At 42.0% G+C, this 22,271-nt stretch overlaps 1 protein-coding gene across 5 annotated transcripts in view; it reads right to left on the bottom strand.

Moving 5' to 3' along the window:
* Nucleotides 1-4,407: 4,407 nt before the first annotated feature.
* The window catches only part of LOC135195800 (uncharacterized), a 49,702-nt gene continuing 31,838 nt past the window's right edge, over nucleotides 4,408-22,271 (bottom strand). For 3 of the 5 annotated variants that reach the window (XM_064222277.1, XM_064222279.1, XM_064222278.1), the window contains exons 2-4: nucleotides 16,245-16,693; nucleotides 13,765-13,890; nucleotides 12,480-12,772 (exon numbers count right to left, since the gene is read on the bottom strand). In XM_064222277.1, the coding sequence (XP_064078347.1) occupies nucleotides 12,684-12,772; nucleotides 13,765-13,890; nucleotides 16,245-16,359 (330 nt within the window). In that variant the 5' untranslated portion in view covers nucleotides 16,360-16,693 and the 3' untranslated portion in view covers nucleotides 12,480-12,683. Of the gene's footprint in view, nucleotides 4,508-12,479; nucleotides 12,773-13,764; nucleotides 13,891-16,244; nucleotides 16,694-22,271 lie in introns of those variants that run through there. The other 2 variants (XR_010310247.1, XR_010310246.1) reach the window with 1 other exon arrangement.

Below are 22,271 nucleotides of genomic sequence, written 5' to 3'. Positions count from 1 at the left end.
TGATTGCCATCAAAGTTGCTGTTAGCTGCTAAACAACTTGGGCAGTACTCTTATTTATTAGTACCATGATAATGGCAGCAATGAAATATAATAAGGACTAAAAATATTATGTGAAGTAAAGACTAAATTTCTTTTAATTCACACAATCTACTTGACTATTCCATTACCATGTGAGTTTCATAATTTTGTGTGTGGAGATATAGTTCCCCTTGTCATAATTACGCATGTTTTCAAACAAAGTCAGTCTCACTGGTCATGCAATCTATGTGCCCAAATTTTGCAATTAAGTTAGTACTGTATCATGAGTGTCTCATGCCCTGGTATTTTGTTAACGATTTCCTGATTTCAACAAAAACTATTCTTCTTATTTTTCTTATCTCCCGCTAGGGCATATGTAGTAGTATACTGTCAATGACTCACACCACTTACTCCATAAAACGACACTGCTTAATATTATTTATTTTCAAAGCCTGTTTCTCGGCCATACGTAACAACCTCGTCTGAACATCAACGGCATCCAAGGATCTTTATTCTCTCAAAAAAATTGTTCCCAATAGTGGTGTTCATGCTGTTACTCATAATTTTGATCTTCATCAGAAAACTTCCTGCACGGCTATCTTTCATGAAATCTATTTAACAGGGATGATCGTTATTACCCTAAATTTTTTCTACAGTTAGTGTATCAACTGTCTAGTGCATCAACATTCATATTTGTTGAGGGAACTGCTATGATATCATTGCTGAGCACTAAAAGTTTTTACTTCCTTTGCTGTAAAACTATGACACAGCCTTCTTAGGAACATTAACAACTCACTTTTAGCTAAGAAAATTAATCCTCTCAAGTTTGATTCTTGCCTATTTGAAGTCATATGAAGGGTTTAAACCTCTATTACTCAAGTTCTGGTTGAACACTTAGCGTGTTGCAATATGCAAATTCAAATTTTCTTACGTATATAATATTGAACAATAACAAGTCGAGTTTCTTTTACATAGCAATTCACACAATGCCATACTTTATGAATTAAGAGAATTAATTCTCTGTAGAAGCCAGCTTATTATGGTTCATAAGACTATAAAACTAAGAACAAATTAAAATCATTGTAATTATCCATTATACTACCTCACCGGATCAACAAGTTTGGCTGCAAGATCTTCCATACTAGTAACTTCAACCTCATGGGAGCATGAATACTACCATGGTAGCACCAAGAAGACAGAGTGAACAGCCAATCTGTAAAAATGAAGATACGTTTGTAGAAAATAGCTAAAATGAAAACAGGGTAAGTCTTATAAATTCTCTATAGCATAAAACATGAAGCCATCTTCAATCTCCTTAAGGATGTGCAAGTAGTATGTATACATAAAATGACTGAACAGAATAAAATTTCTACAACTCCAGGAGAAAACAAATCACTGATCATACTACAAATTATAATTTGAAGTGCCAAAAAGAATACCAGTACAAAATTAGATAATTCTTAATCATAATTAAAACAGTGTTACCAAAATGAACATCAACCAAAAACTTAAATTTCCAAAGACAGAACCCACACTTACCTTTCCTAAAACATTGAGAACTTCACCAAGGAAATACTGCGACAAAAGTGCTGTAACTATGACAGACAATGCTCCCAAGAGGGGTTACTAGTGGTGGTGGAGCAAAAGCGTATGCAATGAAGTTCAAGGCTTCACCAAATCCCACTGAAAAATATATCATAGAAATGACATTTTTATAATAAAACTAGCTTTTACACATACTTACCACGTAATGATAGGTAGCTGAAAGCTTCCTACCACGGTAGTCAAAATATTCCAAATTTTGTGTGGGACCAATGATTACAAAACTGCAGAGAGAAACAATTCGTTTGGCCTACCATGTCCATCTCCTAAGACCATCTTAGAAGAGAAAGACAAAACCATCTGAGTGAGCTTGTCTAAAGGAGCTTTTCACATACAGAACGTAGAAGCAGGAGCTGAAAGGGACGCATGAACAATGAGATCAGAATAATTCTCCAGAAAGAATTTCATCAGAGACGAATAAGCAGAAGCTGTCTCTTGTTCTAACCCTGGGCACTGTGCGGTCCAAGGTGGGTGCCGAGAGGGCAGGTGTAGGCACCGAAAAGCCAATAGATGGCGCCAAGCGCTCTAGAGAAGCCTGTCGATGAACAGTAGCAGACACCACAATGTCTGCATGTGACAGGCGCTTAGAAACAGGCGGACGATTGGCAGGTAATACCAAGTGTGAAGATGGCTCCTGACCAGAGAAGGACTCTGGGTGTCCCAATTACAAAGATGACGAGCATCTGCATCTTGAAAACAGCGACATGGTTGCATATCAACCCCAACCTCCCTATATCTCTTAACAGGGAAAGGAGAACTGTCAGCAATTGAAGCATGCCTCTTCGGAGGCCTGGAGGTCGACAATCTACAATGACGGTGTCTCTTGTCTGGAGAATCTACAATGACGGTGTCTCTTGTCTGGAGAATCACAATGACAGTGTCTCTTGTCTGGAGAATCTACAATGACTGTGTCTCTTGTCTGGAGAAGAGTCCAAAGAGTCTGATGACAGACAGTGAGCACTGAAAGAGACACCTTTACAATGGCGCTCTGTTGCTGCCCGAGATCCTTCGACAGGTTCGACAAAGAGGGCAACTGTCTGTGGGCAAGCCTCCCTTGGACTTCTGGTATAATCTGTTTCCTCCCCTCCCCTGTGCTAAGGAGTAGGACATTGACCCGGTCTAGGAGAACTAGCGTGCTGAACAGCCACCTCCTCAGAAACCAACACTCACAATGCACTGCACTTTTGATAGGCGCGCTCTCCACAATAGACCTGAAAGAGATGCCTAAATCCATGATTGCTTAGTGAGAAAATCAAATTTCTTTTTAAATTTAACATCAAGATTGGCAATGGTTGAGTTGAGTTGAATACAGAATATAGGCCAAAGGCCAAGCACTGGGACCTATGAGGTCAGTCAGCACTAAAATGGAAATTGAAGAAAAGGTTTGAAAGGGTAACAGGAAGAAAACCTGGCAGTTGCACTACGAATCAAGTATCAGGAGAGGGTGGAAAGTAAGATGAAAAAAGAAAATATGAAAGGAGGTACCCAATGATGTCATTAGCCCCCCATGGGGAATGGTGTCGGGTCTGGAATCATGGAAGCCTGAATAGGAGTGACTGTTAAAGTAGGAGGGCTAACGATTGGGGCTATTGACAGGAGGTTGAGCAAGAGTAGGTAATTCCTCATTACTATACGAAAACTCTCTACAGAAGCCTACTTTTGGCTCCGAGAGCAGCCTTTCTCTTCCTATCTCTAGATAGTTTATCTAAATGAGATTCTGATACTTTCCACTTAGAATCGTCCCAATCTCCACACTCAGAATATGTTCGTTTCCTTAGAACAATCCTGCCCCTTACATTTAAAACAGCAGCGCCTCAGTGGCGCGATCGGTATGGTCTTTGCCTGCCACCTGGTGGTCACGAGTTCGATTCTTGGGCATTCTATTGAGGGGTCAGAGATGTATATTTCTGGTCATAGAAGTTCACTCTCGACATAGTTCGGAATTTACATAAAGCCGTTGGTCCCATTGCTGAATAACCACTGGTTCCATGCAACATAAAAACACCATGCACACAAACGTACATTCATTTAATGCATTTGGCGTGTGAACCATATGAGAACTTGGTTAATCTAGTTCTACATCTTTCTGAACAATATCTAATGCTCGAAGGGCTTGTATCTGACATAACTGACCTAGCTACTTACTGCATGTAAACAACCACAAAATAATCAAGTACATCACCAAAGGTACTGAAAATGTCCAAATAATGATGAAAGATGACTGTCAAAACCACTGATGTTACTCGAGAGCTGGCAGGAAACAAATTGGTTCTCTCTGCAGTTTTGTACCCATCAGTCCCAAAAATGGGCGGGTCCTATTCATCTACACTAGCGATGGTGGCGCCACCACAAAATTTGGAATATTTTGACTGCCGTGGTGGGAAACTTTCAGCTACACGTAATTACTTGGTAAGTTACAAGTGTAAAAAAATAAAAATATATGTGTATTGAAACTCAAAAGGGCAGATCAGTTGCCAGGCTTTGTCAATGGCCAAAACATGAGCAGAAATAATGGCAAACTATGATTAGACAATTATGCTAATTGCAGTAGACATTTAAATGTAATCCCTGTCCTAAAATGAATAAGAACTACAGTATCTATATTCACAACTTAAACTTTCTTCCAGAATAAAACTACAGTAGTACAGCACTATACAAAACTAAAAAATATTAAAAACTCTGAGGTTATTACTCCTGTATACACACTGTACAGCATTAGGAACCTATTAAATTGTCAATAAAAAAAAATTTACAAAAATTACTTGACAGTAGGCCAGCCCCCACCACAAGCCAATGTCTGAGGTAACCATAACCACCTGCCCCTGCCCGAGTTACCTCTGCCTTTCCTAAGGCTAGGAGAGATTTCTTTTTATGATAAAGCTACTACCTGTAATAAAAATGAAAATAATATCACAATATGATATTGTAATGATACAATTAAGTTTTGTTCATACTTACCTGGCAGATATATATATAGCTGTATTTTCCGAAGTCCGACAGAAATTAAAAAAACTTACGACACACGTAGTGGGAGTCAGGTGGTTAGTACCCATTCCCGCCGCTGGGATGGCGGGTATCAGGAATCATTCCCATTTTCTATTCATAATTTTTATTTCCACTGTCTCCTGAGGGGATGAGGTGGGTGGGTACTTAATTATATATCTGCCAGGTAAGTATGAACAAACTTAATTGTATCATTACAATATCATTTTGTTCATGAAACTTACCTGTCAGATATTATATATAGCTGAATCCCACCTTTGGTGGTGGGAGTAGACAGAATAGAAGATTTTAGGAAACATATATATGCAGATAAATGATATCTTGATTCCTTACCTGTTAGCATAGCTGACTTCGTGGTTACTGCCGCGTAAGTTCCTGCTTGTGCTATTAGAGTTGCCAGCGAGGTAGAGACCTATAATAGCTGGTGCACTCAAGATGATCTGTCAACGGGGGCGTGACCACGATGTGACTAGACCATTGACCATACAATGAGGGCAACGAAGTAAAAACAAACCACCTGGCCTAGTCTACCAAAGGTATACCACTAAACTAGACTAAAAGAAGGGAGATCCGCCTCGGCGGTCAACCCCCACAACCAAAAAACATACACAATTAAAAGCTCATCTAACCACTAAAGGAAAGGATGAGTGCTACCTCCTGCCCCCAAAACAGTGTCTGCAGCGACGTATGGTCCAAGCGACGAGCAATGTTCGTATGTCGCTTTCACCTCCCGCAGGTTAGTGTGAAGCGAACACCGAGTTGCTCCGCCAATATGTGGCACTCAAAATGTCACTGAGTGCCATATTTCTGTGAAAGGCTATCGAGGTCGAAATAGCCCTCACCTCGTGGGCATTCACTTTCAAAAGCTTCATGTCACTATCACTACATGTGGAATGAGCTTCCTTAATGGTGTCTCTCAAGAAGAAAGAAAGCGCGTTCTTTGACATGGGAAGATCGGGCTTCTTAACCGAGCACCACAAGTTACCCGAAGGTCCTCTACAGTCCTTCGTTCTGTCTAAATAGAATTTGAGAGCCCTGACCGGGCACAGGACTCTCTCTGGCTCATTACCCACGATCTCTGTCAAACCCTTGATTTCAAATGTCTTGGGCCAAGGGTTGGACGGGTTTTCGTTCTTTGCTAAGAACAAAGGGCTTAAAGAACAAACCGCATCAGAGTTCTTAAACCCCACATGCTTGCTTATAGCCTGGATCTCACTAACTCTCTTCGCCGTCGCCAGAGCAGTTAGAAAAAGTGTCTTCCTTGTAAGGTTTCTAAGCGAAGCTAAGTTGAGAGGTTCAAAATTACTGGACATCAAAACTTTAGAACAATGTCTAAATTCCAAGAAGGGACTCTTGGTTGAGGTACCTTCGAAGTCTCGAAAGACTTAAGAAGATCATGAAGGTCTCTGTTGTTGGCTAAGTCCAGTCCTCTATGCCTAAAGACTACAGAAAGCACACTTCTGTAGCCTTTTATCGTAGGCACCGCTAAGCGAACTTCATTTCTCAAGTAGAGAAGGAAGTCTGCGATCTGGCTCACAGAGGTAGAGGTGGAGGAAATGTCTTTCTTCCTGCACCAGCTCCGGAAAACAGCCCACTTGGATTGGTATACGGCAATAGAAGAAGGTCTTCTGCCGTTGCGATTGCTTTCGCCACTGGTCTTGAAAAACCCTCGCTCTGGCCAACTTCTGGATAGTCTGAACGCAGTCAGACTCAGAGCGGGGAGGTTTTTGTGATACCTCTCGAAGTGGGGCTGTTTGAGTAGATCTATCCTTGGAGGCAGAGTCCTCGGAAAGTCTACAAGAAAGGACATGACCTCTGTGAACCATTCGGTCGCTGGCCAGAAGGGGGCGATGAGAGTCATCCTCGTTCCCTCTGATGCCGCGAATTTTCTTATTACTTCCCCTAGGATCTTGAACGGGGAAAGGCATATACGTCTAGTCCCGTCCAGTCCCAAAGAAGGGCGTCTACTGCTACTGCTCCTGGGTCTAGAACTGGTGAGCAGTACAGCGGGAGTCTCGTTGTCCTGGAAGTTGCGAAGATGTCTACAGAGGGACATCCCCATAACTTCCACAACCTCTGGCATATTTTCCTGATGAAGGGTCCCACTCCGTCGGCAGAAGTTGACCTTGTCGACTGAGCAGATCTGCACGGACGTTTTCTCTACCCCTGATATGAATCTCGTCAGTATAGAGACGTCGTGTGCCTTCGCCCATAACAGGATCTCCTTTGCAAGGAAGAACAGGGATCGAGAGTGGGTTCCTCCCTGTTTCTTGAGGTATGCCAGGGCTGTGGTGTTGTCCGAGTTGATCTGCACCACATTGCCGGAGACTTCGTTCTGAAAGAACTGGAGCGCCAGATGAACTGCTGCCAGCTCCTTGAGGTTTATGTGCCAGGACACCTGTTCCCCCTCTCCAGGTTGTCTGACCACTCCTTCCCCCCCAGGTGTTGCTCCCCCACCCCGTAGAAGACGCGTCGGAAAACAACACTAGGTCGGGGTTCTGAAGCTTGAGGGAAAGACCCTCTGCGAGCTTCAAAGGGTCGGTCCACCATCTTAGGTGTTCCTTTACCTCTTCTGATAACACCAGAATCGAATCTCCAAAGTGTTTTGGTGGTCTTCCAATTGTCGGCAAGGAAGAACTTGAAGAGGTCTGAGGTGCAACCTCCTAGGGAACAAACTTCTCCAGTGAGGAAATGGTCCCCAGCAGACTCATCCATTCCCTCACCGAGCATGATTCCTTCCCCAGAAAGGTTGACACTTTGCTTAGGCAATCTAGTTGTCGCCCCTGGGACGGAAAAGCCCGAAAAGCCACTGAGTCCATCTGAATCCCCAGATGACTAAAGACTGAGAAGGGGTCAGATGTGACTTTTCGAGGTTCACCAGAAGCCCCAGGGACTTCGTTAACGGACAAAGTCGTGTGAAGGTCCTCCAGACACCGGTCTTTCGAGGAGGCTCGTACGAGCCAGTCGTCCAGGTAGAGAGAGATCCTGACATTGGAAAGATGAACGCCACCTCGCAATGTTCTTCATCAGTAGGGTGAATACCATGGGAGCAGGTGCTGAGTCCAAAGCAGAGAGCCCTGAATTGAACACTTTTTCCTTTCAGGACAAACCGCAGGTATTTCCCTGGACTGGGGGTGGATGGGGACGTGGAAATACGCGTCCTGGAGATCTAGTGAAAGCCATCCAATCCCCCGGTCTCAAGGCTCCCATCACTGACTGAGGTGTCTCCATCTTGAACCTCTGCTTGATGACAAAGAGGTTCAGGTTGCTGACATCGAGTACCGGTCGCCATCCCCCGACTGCTTTGGCACCAGGAACAGTCTGTTGTAAAATCCGGGGAATTCAAGTCGGAGACCTGTTCTACGGCGTGTTTCACGATCATCTGATCTAACAGATCGTAAAGCACTTGTTGCTTTTCTCCCCGATAGGAAGGAGACATGTCCTGGGTGTCGTAGACAGCGGGGGTGGTTCAGGAACGGGATCCGGTACCCCTTCTTTAAGATGTCCACGGACCATTTGTCCGCACCTCTCTCTTCCCAGGCTTGCGCAAAAAGCTGAAGCCTGGCTCCAACCGGTGACTGAAGGACTTCTGCTTCACTTCTTGTTCTTGGCCAGCGCCGTGGCTCTGCCTCTGGAAGTGCCTCTTCCTCGAGGGGCTGGTCTCGAGGAAGAACTACCTCGAAAGGGCTTCGATTTCTTGAGAATCGAAACTCCCGAGGACGAAGGAACCGCAGGTCTCCTTGAAGATTGTGCGAGGAGATCTTGCGTGGCCTTCTCCTGTAGACTGGTCGCAATGTCTTTTACCATAGCCTGGGGGAAGAGATGATCCGAAAAAGGAGCGAAGAGCAAGTCTGCTTTCTGTGACGGAGAAACAGATTTCGCTGTAAAATTGCAAAACAGGGATCTCTTCTTCAAGAGCCCTGTGCAAAGTGAGCTGTAAGCTCCTCCGAACCATCTCTGACGGCTTGTCCATGCACGACATTACGCTGGACAGCTCCCCCAGACTAATCGAGTCGGAACTCCTAGACTTGGCATCCAGAACTCCCAAACACCAATCTAGAAAGTTGAAGACCTCTAACGTCCGAAAGAGGCCTTTAAGGTGGTAGTCCATTTCCGAAGTAGACCATGACACTTTCGAAGAGGACAGGTGAGACCTCCTCGAGGCATCCACAATGCTGGCGAAGTCTCCTTGGGCTGACGAGGGAAGTCTAATACCTACGTCTTCTCCCGTCTCATACCAAATGCCAGCCTTCCCACTAAGTCTCGAAGGCGGCAGGGCAAAAGAAGTCTTTCCCTGAGACTTCCTTTTCTCCATCCAGTCATGGACCTTTCGAAGAGCCCTCTTAGTTGAAAGGGACTTCTTCATCCTGACGAATGCCGAGACCTTGTTGATCTTGGACGAAGAAAGTTGTGAAGGAGGAGAGCGAGGAGCTTCCGGGTGAAACGTCTCTCCAAACTCTGATTGAAGAAGGCGGGTCAAACCTGGTAGTCGGAAGAGACTGCCGCCAAAGGGTTTCCTCATCATCCACTTCAACCGAAGCGTCACTAACCCTCTGCTTCCGACACAGGTGAAGTTGGAGGCAAATAGGCTGGACCAAGACTATCTGGTCTAAGTTTCCACGAGGCGCGTTGCTGTGAAGTGGAAGGTAAAGCTGACTCATTAAAAGAAACTCCGGTCGTATCTCTAAGACCCGGAGCAACTTGCAAAGTCTCATCACAAACAGGTGGGAGGCGACGAAACTCCACATCTTCGTCCACCCGAGCGTCCGCTGGCGCACCCCTGGCGTCCACTGGCGCACACCTGGCGTCCACGGCGCATACCTGGCGTCCATGGCGCATACCTTGGCGTCCATGGCGCACGCCTGGCTGCAACTAGCGCGGGATTGGCGTCCACTCGCGCGCTGCTGGCGTCCGCTGGCGCACGCTTGGCGTCCACTGGCGTGCGAATGACATTTACTAAGGCGCGCTTAACATCTCGTGCCGCGCTCTGCTTCCGCTGGTGCACTCTTAGATGCCACTGGCGTTCGCTTGGCTTCCGACCGAGCGTCAGGAACGTGAACTTGCACCGAAGCGTTCACGCAAGTATCGAGCTCTCGCACCGCAAGCTTACGAGCGGGTAATACCGCTTCATGCGCCGAGCGAGCAAAATCCTCTTCACGTCCTCCAGAGAGCCACTGGGGAGTCGCACGAACTCTAGCAGGCGAAGAAAATGGAGAGATAGACGAGCGAGGAGAGGGAGAGGGAGACCTTCTAGATCTCTTCACCGGCAGACGGTCATCCTTTCTCCTGGGACGTGGTTGCGTCCCTTTCTTAGCAAGAGCATCAGCAAGCTGTTGCTGCAAAGAGCGCAGGATCTTCTCAGTAGGAGAGGATTCCTTGTCAGGTGACGGGCTGATCCTGTGAGAAGGCGAGGGGCGAGGGGACGCCTTCTTCTCCCAGAAACTGCCGTAGCACGCGCTCGAGAGCGACTGGGGCGCTCAACAAAGTCATCATCCGATACTCCTTACGGCTTCTTCTGTGGCGGGAAGGCTGCGAACACACTCTCAGGCGATGATCGCCTCTCGAGAGCCAAAACTGGACGTGAAGCGTCACGATCACCAACGCTCCTTTTCAGCGGGCGTGAAATAGAATAGAGCTCCACCCCTTGTGCGGGGAGGAAGCCTCTGAGGAAGAGAAACACTCTTTCAGGAGGCGTGCACGCGCACGCTCCTTGGCAGTCTGTGTAACGTCAACAGATACTGCCGAAGGCACGTCAGATCGGTGGGCGTTCCCCCGTAACCCTCCTGCGGCTTTCGACATGCCCTCTCCCTGAAGCCTGGGAGTCCGGCAGCGGTCTAGGCCTAGAGGCGAAATGGGGCCGATCTGACGCACCCTCCACCAACGAAGGAGCACTGTCACTGCACTTTGCACCTTCACTTTGCCTTCTAAGGCGAGCACTTTAGATTCTAAATTACGAATCGACTCTAAGATAAGTGTAAGGGTATTACCCTCTACAGACACTGTTCCAGGGCCCGAAGGCAACACTACAGGGTTAGGAGTAGTGATTAAAGGAGGGTTAGTAGGAGAAAACATGAACTTCCTGCCGTTTACCTGAAACGCTCCTGGAGGAAGACCTCCTTAACCTATCCCGTTCAAGCTTCCTTGCAGCGACTTTCATACATGCAATCATGCTCTCTGCAATTCTTACACAAAGTATGAGGGTCTACTGATGCTTTCAGTAGCCTACCTCGACAATCACTCTTGGTACAAAACCTGGCGCTAGCCGAACTAGAACCAGACATCTTATTTAAAGAGAAATCAAGCCAAAATCAATCCAATCCACAATTAACGTGTGCCTAGCCACCGATCCAAAAGTCAAGATACCAAAAAATCAAAAAGGGGTACTTATAGTAGCCAAGTTTCCTAAATTCAAGACGGAGGTGCTGAAAACTGTGTTTACAACACCGGCGACAGAAAAATTATGAATAGAAAATGGGAATGATTCCTGATACCCGCCTCCCAGCGGCGGGAATGGGTACTAACCCCTGACTCCCACTACGTGTGTCGTAAGTTTTTTTAATTTCTGTCGGACTTCGGAAAATACCAGCTATATAATATCTGGACAGGTAAGTTTCATGAACAAAACATATTATATTCATAAAAAACACAATTTTGGTGTACAAATGTTAAGCTTAAGATCTTTTTAGATTAAAATGTAAAAGTTTTTTGTCAGTAGCTTGATCTGAAGATGTACTACTAGTAAAGGAGCTACAGTAACATTATTTTCCCTAAGAAATCATGAAAACACCAAAATTTAAAAAAAATTGCATTTGATAGTGTAGTTGCTGTCTTGTCCTTAAGGATTACCCTTTCCATGGTCTATCCAGAGTTCTACGGTGACCAGACTGGCAAAGAATTCTCTTAACTGGTCTTGTGGCCGGGTATTGTGTTGTAACAATTAACATTATAACATGATTACAGTAAATGGGACTCAAGATAAGAGAGCACTTTCTATTGTCCTCAGAGAATGCTAATACCCATAACTATGTCAAAACATGCAAGAAAAGAAGGGTTATGCGCATACACTCCCGTAATTTATGTTTAACATATACCCAAAGTCCGACCAAGCTGTCATTCCCTTCTGGTCAGTCAAGAAACCAGTTTCGGTTAAAATTTGTTTAGTTTACACTGTGAAGCAATGATTCACGGTATTGTGTGTGAAAAAGCCATAATCAGCTTATTTCACCAGCATATGTAAGGGATCATCCTGCATTGACCAACAGAAAGGAATGGCAGATTGGTCGGAATTTGGTCATATGTAAACTATATGACAGTGCATATGCGCATAAACACCTTCTTCTCGCGGTTTTGACGTAGGTAAACTGGGTATTAGCGTCGCTGAGGATAACAAACAGTGCCCTCTTATCCTGAGTCCATTTATACTCTATCACTTGTTATAATGTTTATCATCTCGACACAATACCGGCCACAAGACCAGTTAAGAGAATTTTCTTTTACATTAGTCTGGTCACCATGGAGCTCTTGATAGACCATGGAAAGGGTAATCCTTGAGGAGTCAACAGCAACTACCAAAACTAGGTTTTTCCTTCGTCAAAACCTCTTTTTATTTATTCTGGAAAGTCATTGCCATTATCCCCGCTACATTATATCCTGTGGGTGGTAAGGTGTTCATTTCAAAGTGTAATTCCTGAGATGACCAGGTTTCAATTGACCAAGCATGTGACCAAAGTCTCGACTGGATCCACGACAGAAAGGAACTTCATTAAAACTGGGTCCAAATTGGGAAATTGTTAAGGATTTATTAGTCTTGAGTCACTCTTTGACTGGCTAATTTACGACCACGTTCTCTGGCATCATGTCCATGTTGATACCCTTAATGACAGGGACCAGCTTAGGAATTCTACTGACTTAAATCATGAATGGACTTCACACTGTTGCATACATGATAGCTGGCTTTTTGAGAGCTGGAACACATCCTAGTCCTCTGTACTGAGGTTCTCCTCATGCAAAATTGTCTTTTCTTGTGTCCAGTTGTTCATTTTCTCACTCCTTCCCATCAGTCAAGTGAAATTCATGGCATTTAAAAATACCTCTGTGGTTGACAATAATGATCTGGGGTGATCAGAGCCAATTGCTGGTCCAAACCAACCTGTCATAAAAAGCAAAGTCAGCACCACAATTTCCACCATCTGTTCTACAAAGAACTAGAATCTGTCAATCTAGGAGAGCAGAGTCTGATCTAAGTCTCTAGCTCAGCAACTTTGGAAACTGTCCCTTCAGTATGACTTTATTATTAATTCCACAATTCCTTATAACTAATTCCACTTTTAAAACTGTGTCCGATGTCGGTAGAAAATTTCCTGTCATACATAATTTACATTGTATGTATTTAATGAACAAGAATTATTTGCAGTTAAATATCTACCAAGAGTAATCCACTATGTTTATACTCTGAGAATGAAATTCATGATAAGTCTACTTTCGAGCATAAACTGTACTAAAAATGCACGTAATTCAATAGCACCTCTGTTTATCAGACTTTTGGGGTCTGGCTTTCTAATAAGTAATGAGAGTAGAGTGATGAACACCTTAAATTATTGTCTAACATTGAATATTTTCAGAGGTATCTTACAGCTAATATCAATGCCACACAGTTCCTAACCTAAAGTAACCTGTACATTACACATTACATTTAGTTTAGGTGATTTTTCTAGAAATGGATCATCGAAAATTGCAGCACAGCAATCAAATTATTGTAGATGATGAGTACAGAAGTCTATGAAGTTGACGTGTTACATGAATAAGGTAAGTCCCCAGTTAACTACGGGGGTTCCGTTCCCAGGCGAGCGACAATAACAAAATATCATTGATAACCGGAACATCATAATAATTATGGTAATAAATGGTGTTTATGATGGCGTGAGCAGCGATAAAACACTTAACGGCACCAATAACCAGTTATCCACGCTGATAAACCGCTTACCAAAACCAATAAACTGCTTACCAGTGTCAAAAATCTGATAAACAATGTCAACAGGCAAGTGCCGAAACACTGTTAACCAATGCTGCCAGTAAGCAGGGACTGCCTACTTATGTAATGCCAATAAGACTGTAAATGGTTCAACATGATAACGTACATACCTATAAACACTGACGAAGATATAGAAAGACCTAAACCAATGTAGAGGTCAGGTCCATACTCCGTTGGTGCCTCAACAGATGCTGGCGTGGTAACCATCTTTGCTGGCTTTGGTTGATTTATTCTTCCTGAAAAATAAGAATGAAGTGATTCAACACTAGAAAAATGAGTCAGGTAAAAATCCTGTCCTATACACAAACCAAACATGGTTAATATACATTATACAGAATATAGTATGTACTAGCAAAGACAGCTAGCACAACCAGTAAAACTTGGGACACAAAAATTTTTTTATGGCATTTGTTTGATCTACAACCATATCGCATAATGTCTTTCCAGTTACACAAATACATATGTCTGCAAAAATTTTCTAAATAACTATTCAGTAATGGATCCTATTGAGAAATGTTCCCAGTTTTTTATTTACAGAGAAATATTGCAAACTGTTTTGTAAAATAGTAATGTTAACCAATGCCTTTTAATGATAAATGTTTGAACTTGGCTTTTTTAGTACTAAAATGTTTATGACTGCTCCTCACAAGTGTGTAGAATATTATGTCTATCAATAGAAATATTTTCTTCTAAAGGTGTCTTCAGGTAGTACATATTAAGTTTGTATGTACTCATACAACAAATGAACTTCTTATTTTACTTATCTTGAATAGCTGCTTAGGAAAGAAGACAATGATCGTAGCCTTTTAATTGATTTTATCTGATAGGCTACTGAATAATACTTGCTTAAGAAATAGGCAATGCTAGTAGCCTTTCAACTCATTTCATCTGATATACTGAAACCACCTGCTTGGTATGAGTAACCTTTCAACTAATTTCATCTGATATATTGAATAGTTGCTTGGGATGGAGGCAAAGCAAGTAGCCTTTCAATTAATTTTATCTAATATTAAACAGTTGCTTGTGATGGAGGCAATGCTGTCATTCAGGAAAAACTCTCTTCATAGTTTCCTCAGACATGGAGAAACAGTCACTTGGAGATATTCTTGAGGCTCAGACCATCTTGAAATTCCAAGACAAGCAGCATTATCATTACTAACATAGTGAATAAGTCTGTACTCTACCAGAGTTGTGGTCTGAATATTTTAGTATGTAGTTGTTTCCAACAAAGAGACAAGGATCACCGACTGGCAGCGCAATTCATTCACAAGTCTTATATTACCAAGCAAAAGTAACATGAAACAAATGGTAAAGTGGCAATTGATAGTCAAAAGGTAGGAAATAAATCCACATACAATAGTACTTTACTGTTCTACAAACCTGTATATTACTCCAGATTCATGTCAGCCAACAAGCACTGTTGTGAATAACCAAACTGTTCTAGTGCCAGCTTATCAAACCTGACTTTCATAAATCTATCAACCAAAAAGTACTACAATAATTTCTTACCAGTACTTCATAACTGCAGATACTTTGTGAATTATGAACTGGTTGGGTTTCTGATTATCAGAAAGTTAGGGACAAAATCAATGAGACAAAATTATTGCCCACTTCTATATCAATTGACCAAGGCAAGAATTGACACTGAGCACCTCCCTACACCAAATGCAAAGAAAGAATTACTGTTTCAGTAACAGTAGAGTCAAAACTGCCAAAATCTAGTTGGCCAGGAACTCGACACTAATTCCAGAAATGAATGTCTGAATAATTTGTCAATGTATCCTACAGGCTGATCTAAAGGCAGTCATAAATATTGACTTAATAGCTACCCTGTGAACAGCTGTATGACTTCATCAATAATATTTATGAATGAGTTAGCATCCATCTGCATAACTGGAAGGAAAGGAATCATGTTTGGAAAATCTCTATACTATACAATACAGTATAAAGTACACTACATTGAACTACAGCCTACCAATTTCTGAAGTTATCAATACGAACATGGTCACCATTGAAACTACCTGTCCGCCTAATTATACAAACTAGTACTACACAGGAAGATCACAGGACTGTTTAACAATCTTCGTGTGACTGTCATCAATGGAGATGACTAGGCTGACACAGTGCTTCTACTTGGATATGTGCAATCATTGCAAGTATCTGTAACGACATATTGTTTTGACCCAAGTGCAGTGCCGGGTATTTCAGAGATGCGTTTATCAATTTCAGGAAGATCAATAGTTATGGCTTATTTCATTTTGGGGTCAGAAAAGAACATCATTCTAACAACTTATAAAATTCTACTTAGGAAGTTAGAAGTAAACAGAAGTTTGCACCTGCAATAAAATCATAACTGTTCTAGAGCAGTTGCAGTTCTAATACAAATCAAACCATCACTCAGTTATTCTGTGCTTCAAGAATATTATGCCATAAAGTAAATCTAAAGGTTTATTTGCAGGACAGAGATAACTTAACACTGTAGAAAATTAAACAGTACAGTATACAAACTCCACGTAATCAAGGAATACAAATTCACAACAAACCATTAAAACGAGTCAAGAGATCTAAAGTGTTTTACATTTTCACTTACCTTTGGCACTAAAATTAAGGAGTGAAATTATGACAGATATTCCAACAACAGCCATTAGAAACTTCTTTATGTACTGTGGGTTCCAAGAATGTAGTGTGTGTCTTGAATCACCCATCCTAGGAAATTTCCCTTCCTTTTCACAGGAAAGCCAATGACTAGCCAAAAACTGAGAAGTTTTATACCATGCACTAATTATTAAATTGAGCCTGAATCAGAAATGCATTTTGCCTCACACCGTTCTCTTCATCATTCATAAAGTCTATTACTCTTTGACAGTATTAAGAGAGCTTCACTTTCAGATGACACATTCCAGTTTTTTTTACAATTTTCAAACTTGTACACTATTTACAACACATACTGGATATTCATTATTAGGCATCTTTTACAATAGACTCCACACACTTATGAATTCTGTTTGAATTAGCAGTACAAATCCCACACTTGATTTCCTAAATCGAGCACAGGATATACATTTATCAATGCAACACAAAATAACCATCTGAAGTCCTGTATACCAGAGGTATGCAATGAAAAACTCCAGGAACCGCTAAACAGAGCCTTATCATATCTTATCATAATCTTGACGCTTGCCTTTCCATCAGTTTATCTAATCTATGAATAGAACTAATAAAACTTGTCGCATCAGCCTCATGAGTGTCTGTGATGTGAAACAATACAATAACATCAACTACATATAAGAAATATGCAATAAAGCATGAAGTATATTAATAGCACTAGAAACATTCACATTTTGCATATCAAAATAGTTACTTTCAGTAAGTACATCCATAAATAAAACAAAATACAAAAGTTAACGTAAAAATATTTACATACAATATACATCAGTTTAATATTGCTTAATACAGTATACATAATACATTACTGTGCAATAGCAACATTCTCTGATAATTTTCAAGGTAGATATCCAAAGATATTCCCAAGATATCAACCATATGAAAGGTAAGTTTTTTCTGTTTTTACTTGCAATTAGTACACATCTTGCCTTTGGTGATGACAACCCTTCCTCTCAAAATTCATGATTCATGAAACAAAAAAATGGACTGATAAAATATAAAAGAATAGCATAGAATATAGGTTTTAGGCCAAAGGCAAAGTATATACTGGGACCTATGAGGTCATTCCGTGCTGAAACGGAAACTGGCAGTAAAAAGGTTTGAAAGGTTTAACTGGAGAATAACCTAGAAGTTACATAATGAATCAATTGTTAGGATAGGTTGGAAAGGAAGATGGAAGAAAAAGAATATGAACAGAGATACAGTAAAAGGATTGAAAAGGGTTGCAGTTAGGGGCCGAAGGGACGCTGCAAAGAACCTTAAGTAATGCCTATAGTGCACAGCATGAGGTGCTCTGCCAGCATGGAATGATACAACTGTTCAAGACCAATTCGTGCTTCTAAATAGGAAGTGTTCGTGGTGCACAATCGAAAGCTTTCATCAGGCATCAGAAAACTTGTCCAACACGTGTATCATTTAACTCATGTTGAAAGTCGGGAGCAACAGCTTGATTAACTTTTCTTTAATGTATATCCAAGCCCCCTTAATTTAAGTATTTGGTTATATCTTCAGCAATCATTTAAGGGGCTTGGTAGTCATGGGTATTTTCAGGGTCAAATAGTTTATTATCAGAAAAATGCTGAGGGAACTGACTTGCAAAATGGACAGGCAAAGTCTTGCATGTCACCATGGTAGTAACAAGTCCTATAGTAATTACTTTGTAGAGCTTCTGCCAACCTGTTCATGAGAAATCAATAACCTTAGATGGGCCAAAGAATGACTAAGCTATGAGGAGAGAATAGAAACCTATGCTTAATGATTGTGATTAACTTTCCAAGATGGCAGCTCTTCTGACCTGCTGCCTAAATAACCTAGAGCAGCTCTTGGTAAAGAGGGGCATTCCAAGAAACACTGAAAGTTCAGCGAAATTAGGACAGTAAGTATTAAATCCTGCAGATTACTGCAGCAATCACATGGATGGTCCAGATACAGCTCGTTAGTTACAGCATTAAGTGGGAGTACAACATAGTATACGTAGTTGGTATGTCTACCATACTAACTCTTAGCTTGCACTCAAGACTTTCCTGGTCAGACTATGGCATTCTGGGTTAAGTTTAAGGATGCATAATATTTATTTTGGGCTGCCCTGCATTAACAGCAGAATTGTAACTGGCGACAAGGATCCAGGTGCAATACAACAGGTTAGCTAAATATACTTCATACAAGTATGGAAATCCTACCATGAAATGCAATTGTTCCCACTCACAAGAATAGGCCCAAGTTAGCTAAGAATAACATAGCCCATGTAAAGTGAGAAGAAAATGAATACGTAAGGAAAAAAGTAGTGGTATAAAAAGGATTATTAAAAAGAATGTTTCGGAGGTGCCTGGCAATTGTAGCATTGAGCTCTTGTGCTAACTTTTTAATTTTTCTGTTATGTAATAACTATCTATTTTCAAGTGATTAAAATCTCATAAATTTTTTACAATGGTGCGATGTGCTCTTGCCCATATATCAAACAAGTGTTAGGAGGGATTAACAGCGAGACGAACATAGCTCTCACTATTCACTCACAAAAAAGGCTGCCTTATATAATAGACAGAGTGGTTTATTATTTTTTCTTTTATAGAATAAACAGCATTTAATGCCAATACTTCAAACTCTAATATTCTAGGCTAGTAATATAGACTCCTCAATATATTTAAAATGTTGTTTAACATTTACTATTTAGATATTTTACTATATGGGAAATAATTATAAGTTATCATTTTATTTGCTAGAATCCAAGATCAAAATTTGAGCCTAACTGGAGGAAATATACAAGCTATTTCTGACAGGCTAGAACCAGTAGACAAAATATTTGAATCCCACCAGTATTTCAACCCCTCAGCATGGGAGACTCGAGGCACTAGATTTTGGTTGATACATATGTAGTAACAAACACATTTCTTACTATTATTATTGCAGCAATTCAACTCATCTAAGGTTGTTCCACCCAACCCAAGTAACCTAATACCCCATTTGTAATCATAACTGTTAGGTAAGTAGCATAGGGTACAATACCAAATGGCCACCTGAGGGACACCTCTATCATAGCGCGACCACCTTCACGAAAATGGAATTTTTATTCTAAAATTAATATTAATAATACTTACCTGTATAATTTATCTAGCCCTAAATCCCCAAAAACCGCACCAAAATTTACCACATTGGCAACCCTGTTACCTCCTATTCTGTCCGCCAGTTGGCAACACTGTCGTTGACAGATACGAAAACCTTCCCTCAAATCAGTTGTGATAGGCAGATCGTGGGGTAGGATGGGTGGGACTAGATAAATTATACAGGTAAGTATTATTAATATTAATTTTAGAATAAAAATTCCATAATTAATAAACATTACCTTAATATAATTCATCTAGCCCGATTAACCACATTGAAAAGGAGGAGGGAATCTGAATACAATTTCCCCTTCGGACAGAATAGGAGAAAACAAACAAAGAAATATATATCATAGGCAGTCAAAACTCAACCCAAGGTCAAAGATACTAACAACTCAAAGTCTCCTACCATAATGCCACCAACTGCGGTAGCACAGGACAAGGAGTAAGTGCATAGTCAGTCCGTCTGTACTAAAGTCAGGTGACCGACCAGGTGACCAGTCAGACGAATTGCGGACAGCAAGGCTGCACCCTGAAGACTATCAAGCACTATTCTTTTCCCTAAAGGATGAGTGTCTGGACTGTCTGGGCGATTCAAAGCTAAGCAAACCTTGGGGTGTATCAACGCAACCCGAAGTCACCAGCAACGAATCGGCTCATGAGCAACTCCTAACTCGAGCTTTCTGGTGCCAAGAGAAAGGAGCGCGGAGCAAAAAGGCGATTCAGTCCCGAAGGACGAATGCCTGACAGTCCAACCTGGTCTCATGTTACACGATCATCGGGGGTGTATCAACGCAACCGACTTCGTCAACAAGAAACCTCAGGGCTACTAATGTCGCCTGATCTCCACGAGTGTCTGACTCTGAGAAGACAGGTGAGACAAAAAGTAGATGGTGAGCGAGTCACCAGATGACAGCAGACGATCCATCAACTTAAGTTCCCTGTCCAGGACAGTGGAAGAAGCAGGAGTCATCAGGGACAAGCGAACCAGTGGCTAGTCCTAGGTCAGCATCGACTCTGGAGAAGCGTAGTCGCCAGTGCCGACAACCCAGTGGCTGGAACCATTTCACACTGAAAATGGAAGCAGCATGAGTTGCAAAGCAGTCAGTCCTTGTCATCAAAAACACCTAAATACCAAACTGCCTAATTCCCATTATAACTACGTCAAAAACTGCCATGGGTTATAATACAAAAACAAAAAATATATACAAAAAAAAAAAAATTAATGAATAATATACAGGAAGCAACCAAACGTAAAACAGGAAGACTACCTAATTCTCCTGTCTGACGACCTGTCCTGCCATCACCAACGGGCCCAAAGAACGAAGGTCGCCTAGAACTAGAGAAATATCCCTCAAGTAAAAAGAGGCAAAAACAGAATTAGAACGCCAAGTCGCCGCCTCAAGCACCTTGGCGACTGAGACATTCTTCATAAAAGCTACTGATGTAGCAACTGCTCTAATACTGTGTGCTCTCGGCGTCTGGTCTTTCCCCAGCAGCCGAACCACCAGGTTTTAACGATCAGATCTCTGAGAAAAAAGGATACACCATTCTTTGAAATAGGTCTCTTGACCATTTTCGGGGTGAAACAAAACAGATGACCGGGGCGGGGACGAACCCTGAATGTACCTTCCGTTTGCGGCGTTAAACATAACATGAGAGCGCCCTAACAGGGCAAAGAACTAATATGTTATTGTTATAATACAATTAAGTTGTTCATACTACCTGGCAGATATATATATAGCTGTATTTTCTGAAGTCCGACAGAATTTAAAAATTCGCGGCACACGCAGTGGGCGGCCAGGTGGGTAGTACCCATTCCCGCCGCTGGGAGGCGGATATCAGGAACTATTCCCATTTTCTATTCATATTTTATCAGTGCCACTGTCTCCTGAGGGAGGTGGGTGGGCACTTTAATTATATATAATCTGCCAGGTAAGTATGAACAAACTTAATTGTATTATAACAATAACATTTTGTTCATGAAACTTACCTGACAGATTATATATATAGCTGAATCCCACCTTCGGATGGTGGGAAGAGACAGAATAGGATTTTTGGGAAACTAAATTAAGTAGATGATATACATCTTGGTTCCTGACCTGTTAGCATAGCCGACTTCGTGATTACTGTCACCAAAGTCTGCTTCTGCGTTACTAGAGTTGCCAGCGAGGTAGAGACCTGTAATGCTGGTGCGCTCTAGATGATCTGTCAACGGGGGCGTGACCACAATGTGACTAGACCATATGACCATACTTTTGAGGGCACCCAAGCTAAAACCACCACCTGACCTAACCTATCAAAGTTAGTTCCATAACTTCTAGGCTAAAGAAAAGGAACGCGCCTCAAGCGACCAACCCTTCAAAGTTAAAAGCACACCTATCCCTTTTCTATAGGATAGGATTCGTGTTGCTTCTTGCACCCAATAATATATCTACGGGATATGTTATGGGTCCTAGCGATACAGATCTGAATGTCGTCTTCACATCCCGTCGGGAGTGTGAAGCGAACACAGAGTTGCTTCGCTAAAGCGTGGCACTCAGGATGTTACTGAGTGTCATGCTCTGTTGAAATGCTTCCGAGGCCGCGCCCTCACCTCTTGAGCATTCATATTAAGAAAAAATCTCAAATCTTTATGCAAACATAATGAATGAGACCTCTTAAAAGAACTCCTTGGCTATAATGCCAGGGTGTTCTTGGACATGAACCAGTCTGGTCTTTTACGGAACACCGCAGATTGTCGGGAGTGTGAAGCGAACCCAGAGTTGCTTCGCAAAAGCGTGGCACTCAGGATGTTACTGAATGTCATGCTCTGTTGAAATGCTTCCGAGGCCGCGCCCTCACCTCTTGAGCAT

Source organism: Macrobrachium nipponense, chromosome 16 (genome assembly GCF_015104395.2).
Source record: "Macrobrachium nipponense isolate FS-2020 chromosome 16, ASM1510439v2, whole genome shotgun sequence".
Classification (NCBI taxonomy): Eukaryota; Metazoa; Arthropoda; class Malacostraca; order Decapoda; family Palaemonidae; genus Macrobrachium; species Macrobrachium nipponense.
This window is presented reverse-complemented; position numbering and strand designations above follow the sequence as displayed.